General features: G+C 43.6%; 1 protein-coding gene across 2 annotated transcripts in view; it reads right to left on the bottom strand.

Moving 5' to 3' along the window:
* The window catches only part of MYO1D (myosin ID), a 319,245-nt gene extending 297,769 nt beyond the window's left edge, over nt 1-21,476 (bottom strand). The window contains exon 1 of one of the 2 annotated variants that reach the window (XM_023653032.2): nt 21,059-21,476. In XM_023653032.2, coding sequence (XP_023508800.1) covers nt 21,059-21,153 — 95 coding nt within the window. In that variant the 5' untranslated portion in view covers nt 21,154-21,476. The remainder of the gene's footprint in view (nt 1-21,058) is intronic. The other variant, XM_023653034.2, reaches the window with a different exon arrangement.
* Between the last annotated feature and the right edge of the window lie 2,320 nt (nt 21,477-23,796).

Below are 23,796 nucleotides of genomic sequence, written 5' to 3'. Positions count from 1 at the left end.
GAACTAACGTTAAATGGAAAAAATGTGGTGCAAAATTGTCTATACCGTGGTCTCAATTGCATGGAAAGTATATGCAGAAGAAAAAGTCTGGAAGGAAAGAAATATTCCAAACATTAACAGTGATTTTCTTGGGGAATGAGAATTGAATTATGGGAATTTAACTGTCTTTATAAATTTCTGTACTTTCCAAGTTTCCCAAAAGGATCATTTATGTACTGAGAGAAAAAAAATGTATAATAAGCAAATTCAATATAAGGGTGAAAACTATTTTTTGCAAGGTGGTGTTTGCACTCACATCTCACTCTACACATTCTCCAGTAGGTAATCTCACATCCTCAAGAAGCATCAAGTATCATCATATACAGACGACTCTGATACCTATGTCCCTAGTACACATCACTCTTCTAAGCTTCCTAACTGTGCTTCCATGTGTCTTCTAGACGATTCTATGTGATGACTCACAAGAACCATAGCCTCAACCTGTTATCTTACTCTCCATCCTACACTCCAAATCTGCTTCCCACTAGTCTTGGTAAACAGCACCACCAGCCCCAAATTCCTACTTTGGGTAATTAAGTGAGTCAGACTAGACTCTTGCTCCATCAATAACCAACTGAATACCAAGGCCGATCAGTTCTACTTCCTCAATGCATATGAAAACCACGCCTCCTTCTCTCTTCCCAGTTCACTAGTCTCACTTGTATGCTTTCAATAATTTCCTAATTGGTCTTCCTACCTCCAGCTTCAGCCATGTGATACTTCACCCCCTTCAAAACACCACATTTTTCTAAAATGTAAATCTGATCAACTCATTTCCCCACTTAAAATCTTTCAACAGCTTCCTATCACCATATAATAAAATAAAAAATCCTAAGCATGGGACTCATGAACTTATTCTATTCACTCCATGTCCACTTGCCAACTTCCTACTCATCCTTTAGCTCAAATGTCTCCTCTAGAAAGCTTCCATTTACACTAACACCCCCCCCCCCCACCAAAATAGTTAGATGTGTCCTCTTCTGAGTTTCTGTAGCATGGCATCTGTATCTCCATCATAGCATGGATCACACTGCTGTAGTTATTTCCATGTCTGCCTTTCCCTCTAGATTTAGGTTAAACATGGGCATGAATTGGATTCTATTCATATCTTTGTATCTCAAAAACATAGCATATAGTTGGTGAATAATTAAATGTGCTATATGGTTAAATGAATGAACAATTTGGCTCACAAACAAGAAAAGTACAGGACAGATTAAGAAGTTATGGATTTTTTTTTTCACACAACCGAACCAAAGCTCTAAGAACCAATATATGCAAGATTGTAAATTTACCCAATAAATTATTGAAACAAATAATAAGTTCAACATTATGAAGCGTGGTGTTGGTCTCTGTCTTAAGTTTACACAGCTATCTTGCAGTGTTCTTTACAGTACTCATATTTTTAACTTAACTCATAAGAATTTTCCCCTAGCTCTTTTTTTGTTTTTTTGCTCTTTCTGAGGCACACATCTGAAAGTCGCCTTTCATAGCTACTGATTTCAAATAGAGGCAAAAATTATCTTAGTTTCCCAAAAATAGAAAAAGGTCAAATACTCTTTTTACCAGCAATGTCAACAAATGGAATCAGTCCAAACTAAAGAAAAATAAAATCTTTTCATTTCACAGAGAGTTTCTTTTCCATTTATTCTGAACACGTGCAATAGGTAACCCCTGGGAATTTTAGTTTATTAATCAAAATTATCATGAAAATCTAACTCATAAGGGGTTAAGAAGAAATAAAAATAGATCCTGGCAGAGTAGAGACTATTGAAAATTTATGAAACTCCGAAAAACAGATCTCTTCCTTGCTTAACTATTCAAAATTCCTCACAAGTGAGTCACCTCCTCCAAAGAAAGCCAAGTTCCACCTGAAATAAACCTGATTTTGAAGAAGCTTACACATCTAAGGAAATCAGCTTTGGCTTTTTCTGGCTTAAAGGAGGAAATTATTGACGAAGCCATCTGCAAACAACAAATAACCCAAAAATAATTCTTGCTTCATTCTGCGATACACTATACGCTTTACGCAGTGGTGACAGATTTAATTTTATTTGACAAACTAATATTAAGTTAGTTTGCACTTCCTGCACACAAACCAACTGAGCCAGTTAAGTGGACCCTTGGATTAAAAACATCCCACCAATGTGCAATTCTTGAAGGCACCCGAGACTCAAAACGAAATCAGAAAGCAATGTGAAGAGAAGTAATAAACATAGGGCAAAGGTTAAAGAGGCACAACAAAGTCTGTAACCACGGCTACAGAAGACATGAAGTGGAGGTAGGGAGTTGGGATACTTTGCTGGGTATGAGTGGCTGAATCCACACACTATATTGAGTAGCTGTACTGTGATCCCTATGAGACAACAATGTATGAGATACAAACATGTATGCACACATGTGTGGATGTTGCCTTACATACACACACATATCCCATATTTGGCAGCTGCTCTTCCAGTCTCTGCAAATCCACTGAAGTCATAACATACTTTCAGCTGACCTTAGTAGAACTGTTTGTTGGTCAATCCTCTTGGCTGCAATGAGGTTTATGATGCCATTCACAAGGTCAAAGGACTTCCACCAACTCTTAACTGCTTGCTGATTTTTATACGACTTCCTCAACCATTTCCTTGAAAGTTCCTCATTGTCTTTTCTTTAAAGGCTTTTTACTGAAGTATAACAAACACACATAAAAGTGCACAAATTCTAAGTGCACAGCTTGATGAATTACCAAAGTGAACACACCTGTGTGACACGCCTGTGTCACGAAGACTATCCAGGAGCCCCAGAAGCCCTCCTTTAGCCTCCTCCTCATCACTGCTCCCTCTCTCCTCTCCAGAAAGAACCATTACCCTGACTTCTAACGCCACAGATTAGTGTTACTTGTTTTTGAATTTTATAAGGTGGAGGCACAGAGTAGGTATTGTTCTGTGTCTGGCTTTGGCTCAGTGTTCTGATTGCAGGATTACTTCCCTCGACGCATGTAGCTGCAGTTCGCTCATTTTTGTTGTTATCTAGTTATTCTACTGTAGGAATGCCACAATTTATTTTTCCATCCCCCTATCGATGGAAACGTGTTCTTCCCAGGTTTGGGCTCTCACTCCTTATTACATTTTAACATCTAACATAACACTTTTCCTCTATTCCTACACTGTAGGCCCAGCACTAGTTTTTTGTGGTTTTTTTTGACATGCTTCATATCATTGATTTGAAAAATTTTTGTCAACCATTACAGATCAAAACAGTTCTTCAGAATCCAAACTAAACCGGAGAAAAAGAGGCCACGACAGAGAAAACAACACATGTGGCAAAACATATTCAGCTCTGATAAGCGTGACATAGACTTCTCCGGATGAGGCTGAGGCCCTGACACTCACTGGCCCCTGCTACGGTTGTCTGCAGGACCAGCTTTCATTGCCTGAGAGTGTATTCATTCTCAATCTTTCATTCTCCTTTTACACCCATTTTTAAGGAAGATATTTCAGAACAAATAGCATTATAAAGACAGCACTGAACTGAGCAGCTGTAAACAGAATATATCTTAGTTGTCATCATTCTGAATATGCACGCAGATGCTGTTCATGTACGTCTTCTGGAAATGGCGTGGCCCATGCAGCCATGCTGTGGTCAGTGAGCCATCTTGCATGGGCATACAAAGACTTTTGGCGCATGAGAGGGAGAGATAGAGGCAATTTAGACAAAAAGCGTGGGCGCCTCCATTCCTCCCCACCCTGCCCACCACTGCTGCTCTGGATTCCAGTGCCTCACATCTATCTCCTCAGGGATCTCACCTTTTGCATTAGACCCTCTCTTCTCTCAGACTTCTCTATCTCTCCTGTCTCCTTCCATCATCATTTGCTCATGCTCAATTCTTCACGTTTGAAAATAACAGAAAAACAAAAATCCACCTATGACCTCCTACGGCCTTCTCTTCTCTCCTTCCCTTCCGAGTAAACTTCTTGAAAGCCTTATCACCACCACCCACTGTTTCTACTCCTTCACCCCCTCGCTACTCACTGTTCAACCCACTACAACTGGCTTCCACCTCCACCCCTCAACTGAACCCACTCTCATTAAAGTCACCAATGTCCTCCTTGATGCTGTGTCTAACGGACACTTCTTCATCCTTATCGTCCAGACCTTCCTGGGGTGTTCGACTTCGCCGACCAGGCTCTTCTCTGGACTTCTGAGATATTGCACTCTCCTGTTTCTTCCAACCTCCCTGGACGCTCCTCTTGAGGATCCCGTTATGGTGCTTCTTCTGACTGTCCCTTAAATAGAGAGGTTCCTCAGGGTTCAGTCCTCAGTCCTTTTCTCACACCTTATGCTCTTTTTCAAGAATCTACATTTCACAGGCATGTGCCATGGACACCTCAATCTCCATGTGACAGGAGGTATTGAGAGACATCCTCCTTTTTCCAATGTTCTTTCCAATATTCTACACGTATAGTCAGCACCCCCAGTCACTGCCCTCGATCCCCTTCCAGGTGTAAGCAGCAACAAGGGTAGTAGAATGAGCATATGCTTTGAAGTCATTCAAATGCAAACTGCCTCTTAAAGTAGCTATGTGACTTTGAGAAAGTCATTCCCTCTCTCTGAATACCTGTTTTACATCCATATGAGTATAACACTGATCTTGCAGGACTGAGCAGATTAAAAGAGATAAATGAATGAATGAATTAATTTGATTAACTAAAAACCATCTAACACAGTGTCTGATGCCTGGTAGCTGTCCCAATCATTAGTTTCCTCCCCATTTTGCCTTACATGGAAGCTAGTCCTGGCGCCCTATCTATACTGAATTTAAGGCAGAGCTCTCCTCTATGAACCCCCAAACCTGTCAGACTAGTCTTCTCATTGTTCCTTAACACATGGTGCCCATTCACAGAGGCCCCTCTGCAAAGAATGCTCTCCCCTGCCACTCTTATTTCATGCATACCTAAGTCTTACTCATGCTCTAACACCCAACCAATCCCATACCTCTATAAAGGCCTTCCTCACAGAAGCAAGAAACATCCTCCTGGTCTGAATTGTAGAATGTTGGTACCAATCATCTGGCATTTATTATATACTACTTAATGGGGGTCATATACTTTTATGTCAATGCCCTTTTTACTCAGTTACATCATTAGCTTCTTGTGGGGATTTAGATATAGTCCTTAGAACACACAGTCTCTAGCAAAAAGTTTTAAATAATGCCCATTGATTGGTATGAGAGGTCAGTCTCCCTTGATTTGTAATACCTGAAGGCACCAACATCGTTTAATAAATTCAACTCTGACTTTAAAATATATAGACATCCAGAATCTTTGAATTTGGGACTTTAGAGGTCATAATGCACAACATCCCTTTACAACAGCCTCAGTGGGTGAACTTCTAACTTCTGTTTCAATAAATCCCCACGACCAGAGATTCACTACCTCCTCTGGGAACCGAATTCATGTCCAGCTAGCAATTAACGTCTTTTTTTTTTTTTTAAAGCAATCTCAAAACTTACAAAAGAACCTGCAAGAACTTTCTTTATTCCTCAACTACCTGAGAGTAACTTACTGACCTGATGCTCCCAGCACCCACTTGTGTGTCTTCCTACAAACAATGACATTCTTCTACACAACCACAACATACTCATCAAATCAGGAAATGAACATATTATACATTCTAACAATGATTCTCAAACCCATTCAAATTCTACGAAATGTCCCAATAATGTCCTTTATAGCAAAAGAACCCACTTCAGAATCATGCTTTACCATTAATTATGTCTCTTTAGCCTCCTCATTCTAGAATACTTCCTCAAGTTTTCCTTGATTTTCATGAACTCGACATTTCTGAAGATTACAGTGATTTTGTGGACTGTCCTTTGATTTGAATTTGCCAGATGCTTCCTCTAATTCAGATGATGCATCTTTAGCAGGAATGTTACAGAAGCATTGCTGTGCTCTCATTGCGTCTATTCACACGGTATGTGATCTGATCTGTCCCATTCCTGATACTGCTCCTTCTGATCACTCATTAAAGTAGTGACTGCCAGGCTTGTCTACTGCAACCATATTCCTTTTTTTTTCTCTGATGTTAATTAATGAGCATTTTGTAGGGAGATCTAAGTAAATATCTCATCTCTCATCATATATTTTAAGTTACTCACTTATTAGTTTACGTAAGCATGGACTCATGGTTTCCTATTTCAGTTCGATGCACAAACTGACCCAGATTTAGCTAGTGGGAGCTCTGTCGAGCTGGTTTCTGTATGTGCTTTACATTTGCCATCATTCTGAGGACTTCCTTGCTTTCTGGCATAGCAAGATACCCCAGGTTCATCTTGCTTTTTGTTTTTTGTTTTAAAGCAGGAAGAGATGCCACTTACCTCTTTATTTACAAAAATGGAATTATACAACCTATTTCATTAAATATATCACAGATCATGGCATACTTTCAGGCAAATACATACACAACCTTTTTCTTTCAGTTTGATCTCTAATATTCCATGGTGTGGATGGACAGAAGCTCCTGTGCTCAGGATGCGTCCAGATCTTGGCCTATGTACCACTTCATCTGGTTATTCATCTATGTCTTTTATAATATTCTTTATAATAAACTGGTAAATGTAAGTAAATGTTTCTCTGAGTTCTGTGAGCCACTCTAGCAAATTAATCAAACCTGAGGAAGGGATTGTGGGAACCTCCAATTTATAGCTGGTTGTCAGAAGCACAGGTGACAACCTGAACTTGTGATTGGTGTGTGAAGTGGGAGGTAGCCTTGTGCAACTAAGCCTTTAACCCATGGGATCTGATACTATCTCCATGTAGACAGTATCAGAATCGTGCACATCAAATTTGTAAGACACACAGTTGCTGTCCACTGAGGATTGGAGAATTGCTTGGTGGTATTGGAAAACACATCAGAGTTAACATGGCCTGTCTTACTCTTTCAGTCATTCCCAAATGACATAGTTGCAAGTGCCCTCATCACACCGAGCATTCTTTTCTGAATGAACACCATTCTGTCTACATAGCTTTTAAAGGTATAGAGAGTAGGCACTCTTGGTTGCCTACCCAATATCCTATTCTGCCCCTAAATTCATGCCTCCCTAAAAGAATCCAATTTTGTTCAGGTATCTACTCCCTTCCACACAGCCACATGCTTCAGGAAAAGTGAACTCTATACTCAGCTCTTGATTGTTCTAAATCAATCACGATAACCACACTCCTCAGAACCAATGACGGGTTTAGTAATTTGCCTGTGAGCAAATGTCGACCAATGAAACATGAGGAAGTCTTCCAGAGGCTTCCTAAGAAAGAAGCACAAGACAAGCAGATGGCTCCCTCTCCTTCCTCTGGAGGTTACTGTGTCCGGATGGGATGCACAGAACTGCTGCAAGTATCTTCCACCAGCCTGAGGATGAGACCAGCACAAGAAGAAGGGAAGGGCTGAGATGATCACAGACCAGTGGTGCTGGGCCCTGAAGGGCTGGCCAGAGCAGCTCTTATCACTAGACTTCTGTTGTATGAGATAATATATTTCCTTTTTCTTTAAGCCGGTTTGGTCAGGTTTTCTTTTATTTGCAGCCAACAGCATGCTAACTGATACCGAGTGGTATGAGAACTACACAACCCTCCACAAAAAGTGGGATGAGCCAGAGTAGAACTTCCAAGACCTTGTATGTCTTCTGCTAGAGCCCAGGTCAACCCTGATGCATAATACAGACCATTTAAATCCTCATCTTTCACACTCCTACAATGTTATTTTTTCATTTATACTGTTGCCCTTCAGGAGAGAACTAGAACTTTACTTACTATTTACACTGTTAGCTTTTCCTCTGTTTCAACCTGTTCAGATCCTTTTAAGTAAGTATGTTTTAAGTGGGGAATGATAAAGGAAGCTAAAGAATTGCTACTTCTTTGCAAAGCAATACAGCTAAGAAGTGAGGAAAAGTAGAATTACAGAGCTAGGATAGAGGAGATTTTCACTCCAGCAGTAACTGCCACTAGACTAGTGAAGAATCCTGGACAAATCACATACTTTCTGTGTTCCTAACTTCATGTATCTGTACATCAGTGAGATCACCTCAAAGTTCCCTTCTGGCATTAAATTCTATGACTCAGAGACTTCATCAGGGAATTCACGGCTCAGAATTCTTCTTCTATTGCTTGAAGCATAAAATCAGAAAAAGCCCCTGAAAAACAGTTGTAGCCTACTAGTCATTGTTGAGATTGATTTATTTCAAATGAACAAAACACTGCTCTTGGGCTGCCTACTGCAAGAAACAGCTTTGTGACACCACAGAGCAAGACAGAACTGCGTTTGTGTTTAATATCGCTGAAGGAAAAGTGTGGGCCACAACTGCCAACTCCACACTCCATTCACCAACCTGACAAAAACAAACTTTCAGAACAGCCACCAGACCTGAAGAATTCCGGCAGCTAATGTAAAGGAAGCCTAAATATTTCAAAGTATGCCATCACCTTCAAGTGACTGCAAGGTGTGTAAAGCCCTTCAATTGCTTCCTCGTGTACTTAAAAGTCTGAATCCTTCAATTCCCAAGGCCCTTTGCAAAGTGTGGTCCCTGACTACATTCCATCATCACCTGTCCCCACTCTGCCCAGCGGCTCCAGCCTCACCGGATACCCTTCAGTTTCCGAAACAAGCCAAGCGTCCATCTGTCTGTCTGTCAATGTCTCCCTCTCTCATGATTCATTCTGCCTGGCCTGGCCCACCCTTCCCTATCTGATTCCCCCACCCTACACCTGCCTCCCACACACACGGATTCCTCATCTTTCTCATCTTGCTTAAAGCCAACTTCCTCATAAAATGCCTTCTCTGTGGCATGCACACATGCCACCGCCATTTCCCCAATGGGGGAACCCTGCTCTTTCCCTTCACAGCACTTATGACTATTTGTAATTACTCTTTTGCTGTTTACCAGTTTTGTATGTCTCCTCAGCTGGTTTCTCAGCTCTATGGGAGCAGAAACCATGTCTGTCTGAGTTGCCCCTGCATACCCAGAAAAGAATGGAGACATGCTTGTCATCACGCTTTCAAAGACAACTTTATAACATGGAAAAATGCCTAAGATACTACTTTATATGAGAAAACTATTAATAACATTGTGTCTTGTAGAACCAGGAAGATTCCAATTTTTAAATTATATACATTTACATATGTACAAAATATTATAAGGAAATATAACAAAGTATTAACAAAGATGGTACAATTCTACTTTTTCATATGGAGAATCTGGTGACTGAAAGAAAAATAATATACAGAATGCTAAAAGTGTACAACCATAACCACAGGGTGGAAGAACAGAAAATGTGCTGTAAGGATGAAGAATAAAGTGTGACTGTCAAATAATTAAATTGATTTAACAATCATAACAGAACTAAGAACAGTGATTATATGGCTATGCTATGATACACTGGTTAATATACCAGTCAGTTCACATTTCAGTCACACCCCATTTAGCTTCAATAGAATACTGTGGATTGAAAAACCAGTAGTCTAGGAGACTGGTTCCTAACCTGGCTGCAGGAAAAATCACCTGGGCATTAAAGAGGCTTAACAAATCAGAATCTCCAGGAAGGCAAGTCCAGGGCGTCTGGATGATTTAAGAGCTGAGTAGTTCTGACACAAAGCCAAATTTGGGAACCCCCAACCTAGGATAAATTAAGAAGTTAAAGAAGAGGTTTCGTTTTGGGAAAGGTTTCAGATAAAACAGGAACCTAGGAGGCAGAGATGCAAACAGTAACAGATTCTGCCAAGAGTTGCTGCCTCCCTCAAATCAGCAAGCAATCAGAGAGTGCACACACTGCGGAAAAATCCACTCAGCATGCTCTGGTTTGTTCAACCACACAAATAATTCAAATACCGAAGGCAGCAGTAAGACTTAGAGCAGCACCTTATCTACTCCGAACTTGGCCTTGACCTACATGCCTTTCCAGCCAAAGCAATCAGAAAAGACCTCTGAGTAGAGAAGATAAAAAGCAGACACCTCAAACTCCGTGCCCTATGACTGACAGACCCAGACAACCCCTCAGTCTCCATAAGAACACATTAACTCCTTTATACTCCCTTCTCTGAGCTTGTCCTGGAGCAGATTAGATTTGTACATGAAGACAGAGAGAGAATTCACAGGGAGATACACTGAAAGAAACTATAGAAACTTACTCCTATACTCTAAATCATTAAACTGTTTAGATCAACATGTGATATTAGATCATTACACATATCTCAATAAATCCCAAGGGCATGAAAACAATTGTTCATGACTATGGTCACGATGACCTAAGTCATTAAGAAAAACCGTTAAATTACATTCTTTATATTCTGTTTAAGGAAGTAAAAATGAGAGATCTTTAACATTTGAGTGCCCTCAATGTGTTAAGAACAATAAACAACTCACTTGTTATCTCATTTAATGAAATAAGCTTCTAATGTAGACTCAGTTCCATTTTAAGACTGGGCAATGGAGGCTCAGAAGACTGAAGTGAAAGTCATACAGTACATAAAACAGCCAGGTTTAAGATGGGATAACTGAAATATTTCCTTTGCTTATTATTTTATACTGCATGGCATCTGGAAAACAATCACCTAGAACAGTGGTTTTCAAACTGTTTTTCCAATGGGATTGCATTTCTTCCCAAATAAAATATTCTTTGGAACCCCAATATGTAGAAGCGGAGATGCTCTGTTGAAAGCAGTAGAGGGGATCTCTATTCCACACCCACCTGGAATCCAAGACTGCTTCTCAGGCCCAGGACACCACAGAATCAAGATTAAAAAAACAGCACCGATCTAAATGAGTTTGGCCACTGGATCTGCTGTATAAAAGCATGTCTCTTAGAGATATTCAACAAAGGATACAAAAGTGTATAAAGGCATCATGATGCTGGTAAAAATGTAGTCACCCAGCTAAGATGGCTTAAGATTATGGTACCACTAAAGTATGTTCTCCCCCTTGTTGTATAATATTAAGCTTCACATGTCTGAGTTCTACAAGTCTTTTAAAAGAAAAAAGAACGTCTACCATTTCACGAGGTCCCTAAATATATTTTAGTGTTCCCTCCCACCCCCACCCCACCCCAAACATACTGACAGTGTCATTTTCCTATCTTCCCAAAGACTAGAGTTACAACAACAGAAAAATAACCCTTGAGAGGTAAAGAAGACTATCTTCTTTAAGATAAAGTTCTTGCCCTCAGGTCTTGAAGACTAGAGGTAGGACACAAATATGAACTGACAGGACAGGATGAATGCAATGAGAAACTCCTCACAGTTGTACTTACTGACATTTCAACTACTCTAGTGATTTATTATTTTGAGGGTTTTTTTTTAAAGGTTCTCTTCTGAATTACAAGGAACATAGGCTAGGATGGCAGAATCCAGCTAACTCAACCTCATTATCAAGGACTATTCTTAGGATAAATTTATCCAGATGTCCATAAAACCCAAAACTGAAACATGACCAATTTTAGGGTTATCCAAAATAAATGTAAATTTTTAATGGAGTTTGACCTTTTTGTTTTTAATTGACTATAAAATTTTTCTTGACTTTATATTGAACACAAAGCGGTAGTTTGATATAGAGCTATTCGGGATCACTGTGACCCCACTACGGATGACCCTCTATTGTAGAAGTCACTCAAAGCAGACTTTGTGGCCAGAGGGGGAAAAAAAATTGTCTGAGTTTCTCTTGGTGTTTGCTTCATTGTTTTAGATAAAGCCATTTTTTGACTAATTCATTTGCTTCTAGTGCTTCTGTGATCCTCGTGTGTATAAGTGGTAATCTTTCCCCCCAAGTCTTAGGAATATGGCTGTGGGAGATAATATGGAGTGGAGGAATGAAAGCATAGTTGTATTTGTTCCGTGGTACATTTTTCCATCTACTCTAAAAGTTTTTTTTAGAACCCTGAATTGGCCCGTGACTCTTTTGGAAAAAAGCTATGTTCAGCAGAAAACAATCTACTTATTAAAGCAAAACAGCTTTACTAGAGTTAATACTGTAATCTCATTAAAGTGAAATCCATTTCTACACCAAGGAGCAGAAACTGGGGGAAATGAAGGCGGTCTCATTCAGACATAACAGTAACTACTCCCACATGAGCAGCTGTGTGGACTATAAACTGGGATATCTTCACAGGTGAGGCTGGGACAATGAGGAGACCGGAAAGCGAGCAAAGTATCAAGAAGGAACTAGCTGATGCTCTTGGATCCCTTCTCCATCAACTGAAGTCACTTCTTAGAACCCTTTACTTTAAAATGGTCTACTTTGTAAAAAAGTAGACCATTCTATTTCACCAAGAAATGTTGAAAGCCATGATGAGATTCACAGGCTGACTCATGAATATCTCTTTAACCCACAATGGAATAACCGTAGTATTCACCACACAGTCTGGGTGGTGAGTCTTGGAAGTTTGGGAATTAGGCATAAGATAAAGGAAGGAAAAACATTTTCCATTTCCTCTTCTAGGCCCAAAGATAAGCCGCAGACAAATTTTTTAACCCAGCAAAGTCTTCTCTGGCACCCTCCCTCTCTGCCATCAGAGCCTGTGTCCCCAAGAATGAACTAAGCTCATACTATATCCTGACCATCCCTTCCCACCAGAGTTCAGTTCTTTATCCCAGGTCTGCCTTATCCCTGAACAGTTAGGTGCTGCAAAGATTATTGCTCAAAAACGAAATTCTCAGTCCCTCCTTCTAACTAATCTCATCTAGGCACGAGAAAGAAAAGATGGAGCAATTTACACAAATGCACTTGTGCTGCATTAGAAATACTTGACTTTCGGGGCCAGCCCTGTGGCCGAGTGGTTAAGTTCACACACTCCACTTTGGCGGCCCAGGGTTTCGCTGGTTTGGATCCTGGGCACGGACGTGGCACCGATAATTAGGCCATGCTGAGGCGGCATCCCACGTGCCACAACTAGAAGGACCCACAACAAAAATATACAACTATGTACTAGGGGGATTTTGGGAGAAAAAGCAGAAAAAAAAAAGAAAAGAAACATTTGACTTTTTAAGGATTCTTATCAACCTAACTCAACCTCTAGCTGGCAGAATTTTAGGCAACATAAGACAGGAATGAAAGAAGCGCAGACAATGTGGGGGAAAATATTTTTGAGCAAGGGAAGCTGGCTGGCAATGGCCAGCCCACTCGTGCTGAGAGCGGGTAGAGAGAGGAGAGAAGAAAAGACCAGGAAGGTGCAGGCCATCGGGCAGCAGGGCCCACATGAAAGGGTTGTTTCCAAATGAGAGACGCGCTCTCTACTCCCAGCAAGGGTCTGCTCACCTTCTACCTCTTCCACAGAGCATTTGCCACCTACTCCCAGTTCCATCTTCTCATTTTCTGAATTCCCTCAGAATTCTAGTGTGTAACATATATACAACTCTTAATTATATCATCAGTTCTCTTTTTAAAAATATGGTGCATTGGTTCCTTCTCTCTCGGAAGCCCTTAAAACACTTGATTGTCTGCACTATGCATTTTGGCTCAATCATATTCTACTTTACATTGATCCGTTTACTAAAGTATCTTTTACTCCCAAATAAGCTACCCCTAAAGAGATACTTTTTAAAAAGTCATCCCCACCAACGTACCCAACAAAGTCACAAGCACACAGCAAAGACTCAAGTAGTTGCTAGCTTTAAAGCCAGGAGATTATATTAAAAATATAAACAGGGTTATAATTAAACAAGGAAATGAGTTACAGATTTTTTTTAAAAAGACTATACTTAAAGTTCATCACCCAGCTTAAGTGCCTGTGGATTTCAGGCACTAATGTCACCAACCTTCATGAAAGCAGAGAACAGTAGACATGAAGAATAAAATGTTTTTGGAATATTTATGAATAATGTGAATAGCTGATTTCCTTTTCCAAAGAGTTTTAAACAATTTTCAGAAACTAAATAGTGGTACCCCTGGGGGACGCAGGATTATGAGTATGTTTAGGGTGATATTACAGAGAGAACTGGGAATAGCAAGGGCACATGGTCCACAGGGGTGGACTGAGAGGAGACTGAGAGGAGAGGGAGGACCACCTCCCGAGTATCTACTCTGCCGCGGGCACCATGCTCGGTGTTTTACGGGTGCCAGAATTTAACCTTCACAATAACACATCATCTTTACAGATGAAGAAACCGGGCTCAGGGAGGCTCAGTAACTTGTCCAAGGCCACACAGGGGGTAGCAGACGAACAGAGACAGGATTAAGGTCCAGATCTATCTCTACACCTCTTGCTCTCTCCACTAGTAACCCCAACCCCTTCTAGAACATTTTTCATCCTTGCCCTCCAAATAAAACCAAAACAAATGAATCTGTCTTGTGAGGAAGGAAGAGGTGAAAACAGCTAGCTCTTCAGCAGTCATGGGGTCGGGAGAGGAGGCGAGGCTATTTGGGAAGGATTTAGGAAGAGAGTTAACATTCGGTGAGGGGTAATTATGTACCAAGCACTGACCACGTATTTTTTTTACATATCATGTGATTTCATCCCAATAACCCTAATAGGCAATCATTTCCCATATAAGGAAACTGAGGCATAGGGAAGTTAACCTTCCCTAAGTCATAAGGCCAGAAAGAGTAGAAGTGAAGCTGGGATGTGAACTGGGCCAGTCAGCTCTCAAAGCCCGTGCTCTTTCCACTGCTCCCTGTTGCAAGCATGCTCTTCCTTTTCTTCTTCCCGTAAATGCTCAAAACTAAAGTTTGGGAAACACTATTCTATTAAGAGATCTAACCAGTAATTATATAACAGTTGAACTGAAAGGAACCTGCCTCCCACAGGGAATAAAACTGTCATCTCAACCAAGGAAGTGAATAGTCAAAAAGAGAGAGGCTTAGAATGTATATTTAAAAATGCCGTTACCCTCTGAACCCATTTACAAATATAGCTGACATTTTTATAGGCCACGTCAGTGAGGCTCATCCACAGGTGATCTACCCAGTGGGGCTGGAGCCACCATTAGCAGCAGAGTTTCCCACTAGATCTACTTGGCAGTGGTTGGGCAATGACACAATGACCCAATCCAGTCCCAATGGCAACACAGCAATGGATGCCAGAGAATTATGATAATATAGGGCCAGTCCTTGAGATAGGGTCCTTGTTTGCTGAGCTGGCTCAGACTTAGGTGAGAATGTCAACAAACAGCTCTCCACACTAGGATAATTCACAGTGCAGACAACTTACTCATGAGTCATTAAATAAACACATTTCTATCTATACCAGATTCACCATTTTTGTCTCCAAGTTAAGCAAAAAGCCAAAGCTCATCTCCTTAAGGCAGAAGTAGAACCCTTCAGAACCCACAATGAAATGCACCAGGAGCAGCTTCTGAGTACTCGAGTCCACCCACATCTGGCTCTATTTGGGAGCTAAAGTCAGAAGTCTCCAGGGTCAATAAATGACCCTGAATAAAAATAGTCTTGGAAATCTGTCACGGAGTAGGAAAGGAAACAAGACGGCAGGGTGATTCACTCCAAATGGCAGCTCCAAAACCCAAATTCTCATTTTTGTCCCAACGTGAAGCCAATGTGCAAAACAGGCACAGAGCAAACTGTCCTTTTCCGAAGGCCTCTAAAAGGGGCTGCCAAAAACTTTCACGTGGAAGCCAAAAAGATTTAGTGTGCCCTTCGCCTCGCCTATAAATCTAACGACAGCTCCTTCTAACCAGAGCCCTGAACAATCGCAGATTTACACTTGCCTGAAGACCACCCAGAGTATCGAAGGTTTTGCCCCTGGCAAGCAAGAGGGTCCCTTTCTCCCACCAAATTTTCCAAATGACCAAACAGCCGTAGAAAAAGACTACCGAGGTTGTGTGGTGAGCACGTGTGTGCCCGTTCGCCACCTTTCTACTAATTCTACGACTCACTCCCCCGACTCCCCAACACTTAAGTTGTAGTAAAATAAGTACAGCATTTTTGAGAAGATGGTATGCTTTTTCAAATTAAGAATTTCGCCGGTTGAAGAACAACCAGCCAACATCTGACTGCTTAGTTAACTCATGTGAAGATGTATCGACACACAGGCGCCAAATTCTGCAGCAGAACAGAAAACGCAGAAGGACCAGAGGTGGGTGCGCATCACACTCACTCCCTTGCACTCTCCCCTTCCAGAGCCCTGTACCTCACTTTGTATTCATAATTTATATTCTTTTTCGTAAAGATGGTCCCCCCTCCCCAACCGTAATGAGTTTCAAAGGACCACAAAACCTGGATCCACCTCTGGACAAGCTCTCTGTCTCTGAGGATCTCGCAATTTGGTGGGGAGGCCGATATGTAGATAACAACAACATCATATGATAAAGGCTCTCTAACAGTTACGACCAAGTGTCCACGTATCCTTGGGTGAGTCAGCGCAGGTGGGCGTGCAGTTCACCACCATCTTGGAGGATTGGGAAAGACTTCTCAAACTGGTCTCAAAAGATGCGTAAGAGGGCGACAGGCAGGGAATGGGGGCAAAGATGAGGGAAGAAGGAAGACATTCCAGGAAGTAGAACAGCCAAGGCCAGTGGTTCTTAACTGGGGACAATTTTGCCCTCTCCCCCAGGGGACATGTGGCAATATCTGGGAACATTTTTGCTTGCCATAAATTGGAGGAGAGTGGTGCTACTGACATCTGGTAGGTGGAAGCCTGGGATGCTGCTCAACATCCTACAATGCACAGGAGAGACCTCCACAACCAAGCATTAGCCAGCCCCAAATGTCAACAGTGCCGAGGCTGGGAAATCTTGGTTTAAGCAAAGATATAAAATACATATTATGTATTTACCAGAAGCTGCCTTTAGCTTCAGCAAACACAGTGCTTTAAATGGCTGCTTTTATGGAAGAAAAAAAATCAAGAAGAAAAGAGGGGAGGAAAAATTAAATCTCCCAAGCGCCAGGACATAAAGGTGAGCAGGTGCCTTATTCTCAAAACAGGAACCACCAAAGTTAGGAAACTGGACCCCTGGAAGCCTAAGGTGGATTTCCTTGTCCTATGAAATGAAAGCAAGTCTCTCAGGGATGCTGTCCTGGGCTCAAGTCCACTCCTGAGCGGCAGCCTGCATTCTTCCTTTTACGCAGATGGCTAAGTGGGGAGCAAGGGGCACAGCGAAGACTAGACATTCCATGCAGCTCAGCCCTGGCAGGATGCGCACTACGAGACAGGGTGCAGAGCTGATGTTAATGCTGGAAGAACTCAAGTATAGGAGTGGCCACAGCAAGGAGAAAAGGAACCAAACGGGCTTCAGGTCCAAAAAGGAAGTGGCTACGAAGAAAGCAGAATATGGTGGGGATGCTGTGGTCAGGGCTTCAAGCGGTCATTAGGGTTGTTGGCAGGAACCAGGCTTGACCATGAAGGCAGGAGGTGCCTGTGCAGGAATCTTACTCCTGGGCACAGACCCTTGAAAATGGAGTGAGGAGCTTACCACCACCGCCAAAACCACGGGCACCTCCACCTCCACCAAAAGGAAAACAAATAAATAGAACAAACCTCCCCCAGCAAGAGACTGCCAGGAGAGAAAGAAGGCAGCCCTCATGATACCAGCAGTTTTTGATGTAAGGGTAAAAAACACAAATTGATACTCCTTCTCAGACATGCTAACTCCTGCTAACCCACGTCACCCCTTTAGTCTTGCCTCACCCAGGCCCACATGCACAGACACATACCTACATCAATTTAAAAAAACAACAGTAAGGGGAAAGTGAGATCAATTTTAGCAGTTGTCTAAAAATCAAGCTTTAGCCCAAGAGGGGAAAAGAAGGCCAGAATAACAGCAAAATAAGAAGAATAGTTCTAAATGCACGTCACAGAAGCTTCAAAAAAAAAAAAAAGGTAACTGAAATATTCCTTTTTTTTCTTTCTACAAAAAAAATGTCACAAGGAAGGTACTATGTGCCCAGCATTATGCTGGGTGGCAGAGACGGGAAAATTAAAATCAAGTCTGGATGACCCAGACCCCGGAAACAATTGCAGACTTAAGTGCCTAACTGTATGTCACAGACCATAAATGAAGGCAGAGGGCCTTGCAGAAGAGCCAGATGGACAGCAGAGGCCAGGACATTCCAGACGCGAGTGTGAGGAGGAGCTGCAGGTGGGAAGGTGAGAATGATCAGGCACGTGCACACATATCCACTGATAAGTGAAATACATTCAAATTTCACCTATATGCAACCATAAATATACACCCGGTATAGGCCAACCACCTGTGTTCCAAGAGATGAAAACACTTCAACATCACACACTAGCACCCGGATCTGCAGTGGGTTTCTGGTCACCTCCCGGAAAGTGAAACAAATGTCTGAGGGCCACAACAGCATGAGCTCAGTAGCTCACACAGCAAAACACTAAAATAGTCTGGAGGGACATCCAAGTGACATGAAATTCAAACTATCAGAGAGAGGACTGCTTTCCACCTGGGTCACCAGCATTTACAGCTGGATAGGAGGGCAGAGGTGCTGCCACCCTTTGCTGGGACTGTGTTTATGGCTATGGGAACCAACTACTCCCAACTTTTAACAACCAGTGAACCTGTACAAGGAGAACTGCCGATTCTCAGAGTCATCAAGTACACACACAGATGAGACACATGCACATCTGAACATCCAGGATCTTGACGGACTTGGTGATTGGGATAAACGTAGAACTAGAAACCTGGGCATTGGCCAAGGGTCGTGCTAAGGAGAGCTGATGATTCCTCCCACAACTCCCCTCCAGACAACCTAGTTTATTCTCTATCACCCAAACAGAGTCAGCTTTCATGCCTCTGCTCCTCTGCTCACACCACTTTATCCACCTGGAATGTTCTCCACCTACACGAACCCTACCCATCCTTTGAGACTTATCTCAACTCCTCCTTTCCTTCTCCATATCATGTTTCTGAGCCAGCCTAAGGCATCGCTCCCTCTTCTGAACTTCCAGAACAATTAGTTTGTACAATTACTTGGCAAAGAATCCCCCCAAACTCTATAAGGCTGAACTCTTCTATTGTTTTCTTGACCTATTATTTAAATCAATAAAGGGGCCGGCCCCATGGCGGAGTGGTTCCAGTTCCACGTGCTCCACTTTGGTGGCCTGGGTTCGCAGGTTTGGATCCTGGGTGCAGACCTACACCACTGATTAGCCATGCTGTGGCGGTGCCCCACCTACAAAACAGAGGAAGACTGACATAGATGTTAGCTCAGGGCTGATCTTCCTCAGAAGTAAATAAATAAATGGAAATTTTCACTTTTCTCCCTGTCTTCATTGACATGCCCCCTCCTTGAGAAGTAGGAACACACCTTATGGTTCTCTGGATCCTCCTCCCTTATCTCTTAGAGTACCTTGCACAATGGAGAATTAAATTGCAAAGTTCTCTTCTGTGCTCATAGGAGTTAATTTAGGCTCACTTTAATAATCTTACTTAAGATTCAAGCCTCACACTTAGAGACTTTGCAACCAATGACATGTGAAAGCAAACAAGAATATAAGAGCTGAGGGGGCCAGCCCCGTGGCGCAGTGGTTAAGTTCACATGTTCCATATCGGCAGCCCAGGGTTCACTGGTTCAGATCCCGGGTACAGATATGGCACCACCCGTCAAGCCATGCTGTGGCACGTGTCCCACATACAAAGTAGAGGAAGATGGGCACAGATGCTAGCTCAGGGCCAGTCTTCCTCAGCAAAAGAGGAGGACTGGCACCAGGTGTTAGCTCAGGGCTAATCTTCCTCAAAAAAAAAAAAAGAAAAGAAAAGAAAAAGAGAAAAAGAATACAAGAACCGAAAAATCTTGGATATTCTCATTATTTTACAAATTAGGAAACTCAGACACATTGACTGGCTCAAGGACAATTCGTGGTAGGCAAGCGTAGAACTGGGATCTGTGCCCCTGCTTCATACTCTGGGATGTAATAAAAACTAGCCAAGAACAGATGAAGATTCCACGGGGTTTGAAATTTCAAAGATTAAGAAAGTTTTTTAAATTCTTAAACTAAAGTTAACACGGGTAGTTAATATTGAGAAAACCCAAACCTAGATTATGATTTTCACTTTATAAGCTTATGGAGTAATAGTTAGCTACAACTTTACAAGAAATGGGGCTAGAACTTCCAGGAAACATACAAGCCCCAAAAGTCAGTTATTTTGAAATTCCACTTACTGTAATGTCAAAAAAAAAAAAAGTGAAACTACTTTAAAGCCCTGCTTACATACTATCCTATCAAAAGTGAAAAAAATCACACGGAGAAGACTTTCTGAAACAAATTCGTCTTGGAAGCCCATTTAGGGGCACCGAGCGGTGACCATATTTTCAAGGATGTCAGTAACACAAGGGCTCCATCCATAACTCGTTGAAAAAACTGAAACCATGAATGCCTTGTCAAATTCAGACAGTTTATCTTGGCACTGGCAAGCAGAGCAGTCTCTTCGATGTCTGGAAACGTGTCTAATTACGTTTAGAAAGTAACTAAAAAATAGCCAGTGTCCCGGAACAGACAGCTCAGGGATCACTCCATAGCATCCTGAATGACAGAATGGAACCAGGCCAGGAAAAAAAAAGCAGCAGCAGCAAGAGAAAAAGAAAAGAACCAAGTGTGAAACGGGGATGAGACCCTAGCCTCTCTCCAAAACAACCCTCCAGCCTTCCCGGGGCCTTCGGGGCCGCCACGACTCTCCCTTAAGTTTTTACTTTCCTCTCCTTTTGTTTCCATTAGCTCACCTGGCCCGCCCACATCACTTACCTGGGGCAGCGCACTAGCCTGCCCTGCCCTAAGCGCTGCCTCCAGCTCGGCACACCCCTTACACCCCACGTCCGAACAGCAGCCAGGGACACCCCCTCTCATGAAGGCGCAGCCCTGGAGCTCAGCACGCCCCTGACACTCCAATGAGGCCGCATCCCAGGGCGTCCTCTCTCGGGAAAGCGCAACCATCGAGCCAGCGGACCCCGGGATACCCCAATCCGGCCGCCCTCCATCCTCGAGCTCGGCGCGCCCCCGACTCCCTCCCCATCCGGCCGCACGGCAGGGGCGCCCCCTCTCGGGAGAGCGCAAGCTCGCGCCCCTGCGCACGGCGGCTCCGCCCTCACCTGAGCCGAAGGTTGGCCATGAACTCGGGCATGGAGACGGTGTCCATCAGCACGAAGTCCGCCTTGCCGAACTCCAGGCTCTCCTGCTCCGCCATGGCGCCGGCGCACGGGCTCAGGTGGGCGCGGACGGGCTCAGGTGGGCGCGCGCGGGCGGCGGGGGCCGGGCCGGGGGCGCGCGGCGAGCTCGGGCGGGGCCGGGGCGGGGCCGCGGCGCGGGGCGCGGGGCGCGGGGCGGCGGGGGAGAGGGCGCCGCTCGGCGGGGCTGGGCCGGACGGAGGCCGCCCCGCTGCTCCACGGCGCGCTGTCGGCCGGCGCGGCGCTCCCGGCAGTTTCCGCTTCTCCCGCGGCGGCTGCCCGGCGCTGTGGGGGACGGGACACTGAGACGGAGACGGCGGCGGCTGGTCCCGCCTCTGGCCTTGGTCTGGCCCGGGCCCCGCGGCCGCCCGCCCCGCCCCGGCCGGGCCTCTCCGGCTCCGCCCCGCCGGTCGAGGAGCCCGCCCCCGCCGCGGCTCAGGCCACCGCCTCCTCACCTGGGCGGCGCGCACGCGCGGGGCGGGCGGCGGGGGCGCGCTCCGGGCCAGGCCGGGCTGCGGCGGCGGGGCGGCAGCGCCCCCTGGGGATGGGTGCTGGGATCTCCGGGGGCGGGCGGTCCCAAAGAGAGCCGACGTAGGAGGGTGGGCGGACTGAGGTTGCCAGGACTGCCCGCCTCCGCCCGAGCTTGGTAGATGCCGACAAAGTTACCGAAGTAGCTCGTGAAGCTTTTCGCGACGATAATTCATCATGATTCTGTCCCCCTGTCGCGAAGCCCATTCCTGTTCTGCGCACGTCCTCTCCATCCTTAAAATGATAGTTCATGCTCAGACTGAGAGATAATGAGAGCTGACTTGGGGATGCCGAAAATGCCCAGAGCTCTTCTAAGGGCCTTAGAGAACTTAAGTAACTTGTTACAGGGGCTAGAAAGTGGGGAAGCTGCAATTTCATCCAGGTCACTTGACTTTTAAGCCCCAGCGTTTAGCCATATGGCAGACTGCTCTCCTTCTGCAATTTTCCATGATCTGTTTTTCTCTTCCACTCACCTGAGCATGTCATAAATGTTACCTTATATTGTTATTAAGTTTTTGATGTATGTATGTATCATCTCCTTGGGATAGTTGTAGGCTTCTTGCGCATGGGGCCATGTCCTAAACTTATCCATATACCCCTTGGTACCCACCAAGTAGCTATTGTACTGCCCTTGTACATGTAAATGTGAAATCCACAATGGCTCGATGGAATGGAATGAGTTATAAGTGGTCTCCAATTTATAGAGACATTGGTTGAGCCTGGAAAATTCTTTTGGAACTTAGACTGCATTTTCCCAATGAAAATATATTATAAATGGCTTTCTAAAGCAGTTGCACTCTTCAGTCTTGGGTTTCCGTTAGGACCATTTTCTATTCCAAAATCTACTAGGAAATCTAGAAGCCCCCGACGACCTGGCTGGGCTCCAACTCTGTGGCTGCATTTGAGATGAGTAAACCAGACCGAAGGACCCTGCTCAAGGCCTGCTTCAGCTGCCAACCACCCACCCTGGCCAAGACAGAAGGGAAGACAGCTTGGTCCCCTCCCGAGGGAGCACACTGCCATCAGAAAGCCACTCAATCTCCCACACAGGCAGAGCTGGGTTGCAGTCTGTCCGTTAACAGCTCTCCTTCTCCAGAAGACACCACTCTGGATCTCAGTGTCTCCTTTGTGGAATAAGACCTCGACACTCTCCAGGGTAGGACTGTCCTTTGCCTGGGTCATTTGCGTGGGTGGGTCAGAGCATCAAGTGTGCTACAGTCCTAAAATGCCTGTCTTGGTATGTTTTAACATAAAGAGAACTGAATTTCAAAAAGAAAAGAAAGAAATCTCAAATTTTGTGCAATTTGGAGTAACAGGGACCACATGCAGTGACCCATTGGTAAATGGATGTGGGTGGTTACCCTGAGCCCTGGGGTTGTTAGAGCTAATGAGATTGTACAGCGGGTAGGATCTATAGTGGTACAAGCTGTGGCTTTCAAATGGCCAAAACAAGGGAACTCTTGTTTTAATCTGTATCTTGTACAGGAGCCCAATGTATAAAACATACACTCAACATATGCAAAGGGTGTTTTATAAATTTATTTCATAAGCCCAAATTAGTGTAAAATCAGGCATGGAGACCAATGAGTCTCTTTTGATGAATCCAACTCTGTCCAGTGGGGCTCACCATCACCTTAAATCAGCCTCAGGACTCCAATTTACTCTTGTATGTTGTTTCGGTTGTACAGTATCAAGAAAATTCCAATATACATGGCTAAGCAGTAATTTGTTATTCATACAGTTTAACATCCAGCCTTTTTAAAGACCAATGCACAGCTACAATCTTATTAATCAATGACACATTGACAAGAAGTTCCAACGTATGAAACTAAACACTGCAATCCGCATTCAAACTAGGTAACATAGAGCAGGTTAGCTCCTTATTAATCTCCTTTGTGATAAAACTTGAATATAAACACATTTGGATATGTATGCTTGTGTTACAGTTTAAAATATACACTAAAAACCAAAATAAAAGTTAACAAAACCAATAACGAGACACACTATCATGAGTGATGTGATAAGCAATGGGGTCTTCTATATATTTTTTGGCTTTTGCATGAAAGGCAAAGAAAATCTGAGGTTCTGGTCTGGGTTAAAGGATCCCAAAGAGACACCACACCTAAAGGCACTAT

The sequence above is a fragment of the Equus caballus genome, chromosome 11 (genome assembly GCF_041296265.1).
Source record: "Equus caballus isolate H_3958 breed thoroughbred chromosome 11, TB-T2T, whole genome shotgun sequence".
NCBI lineage: Eukaryota > Metazoa > Chordata > Mammalia > Perissodactyla > Equidae > Equus > Equus caballus.
This window is presented reverse-complemented; position numbering and strand designations above follow the sequence as displayed.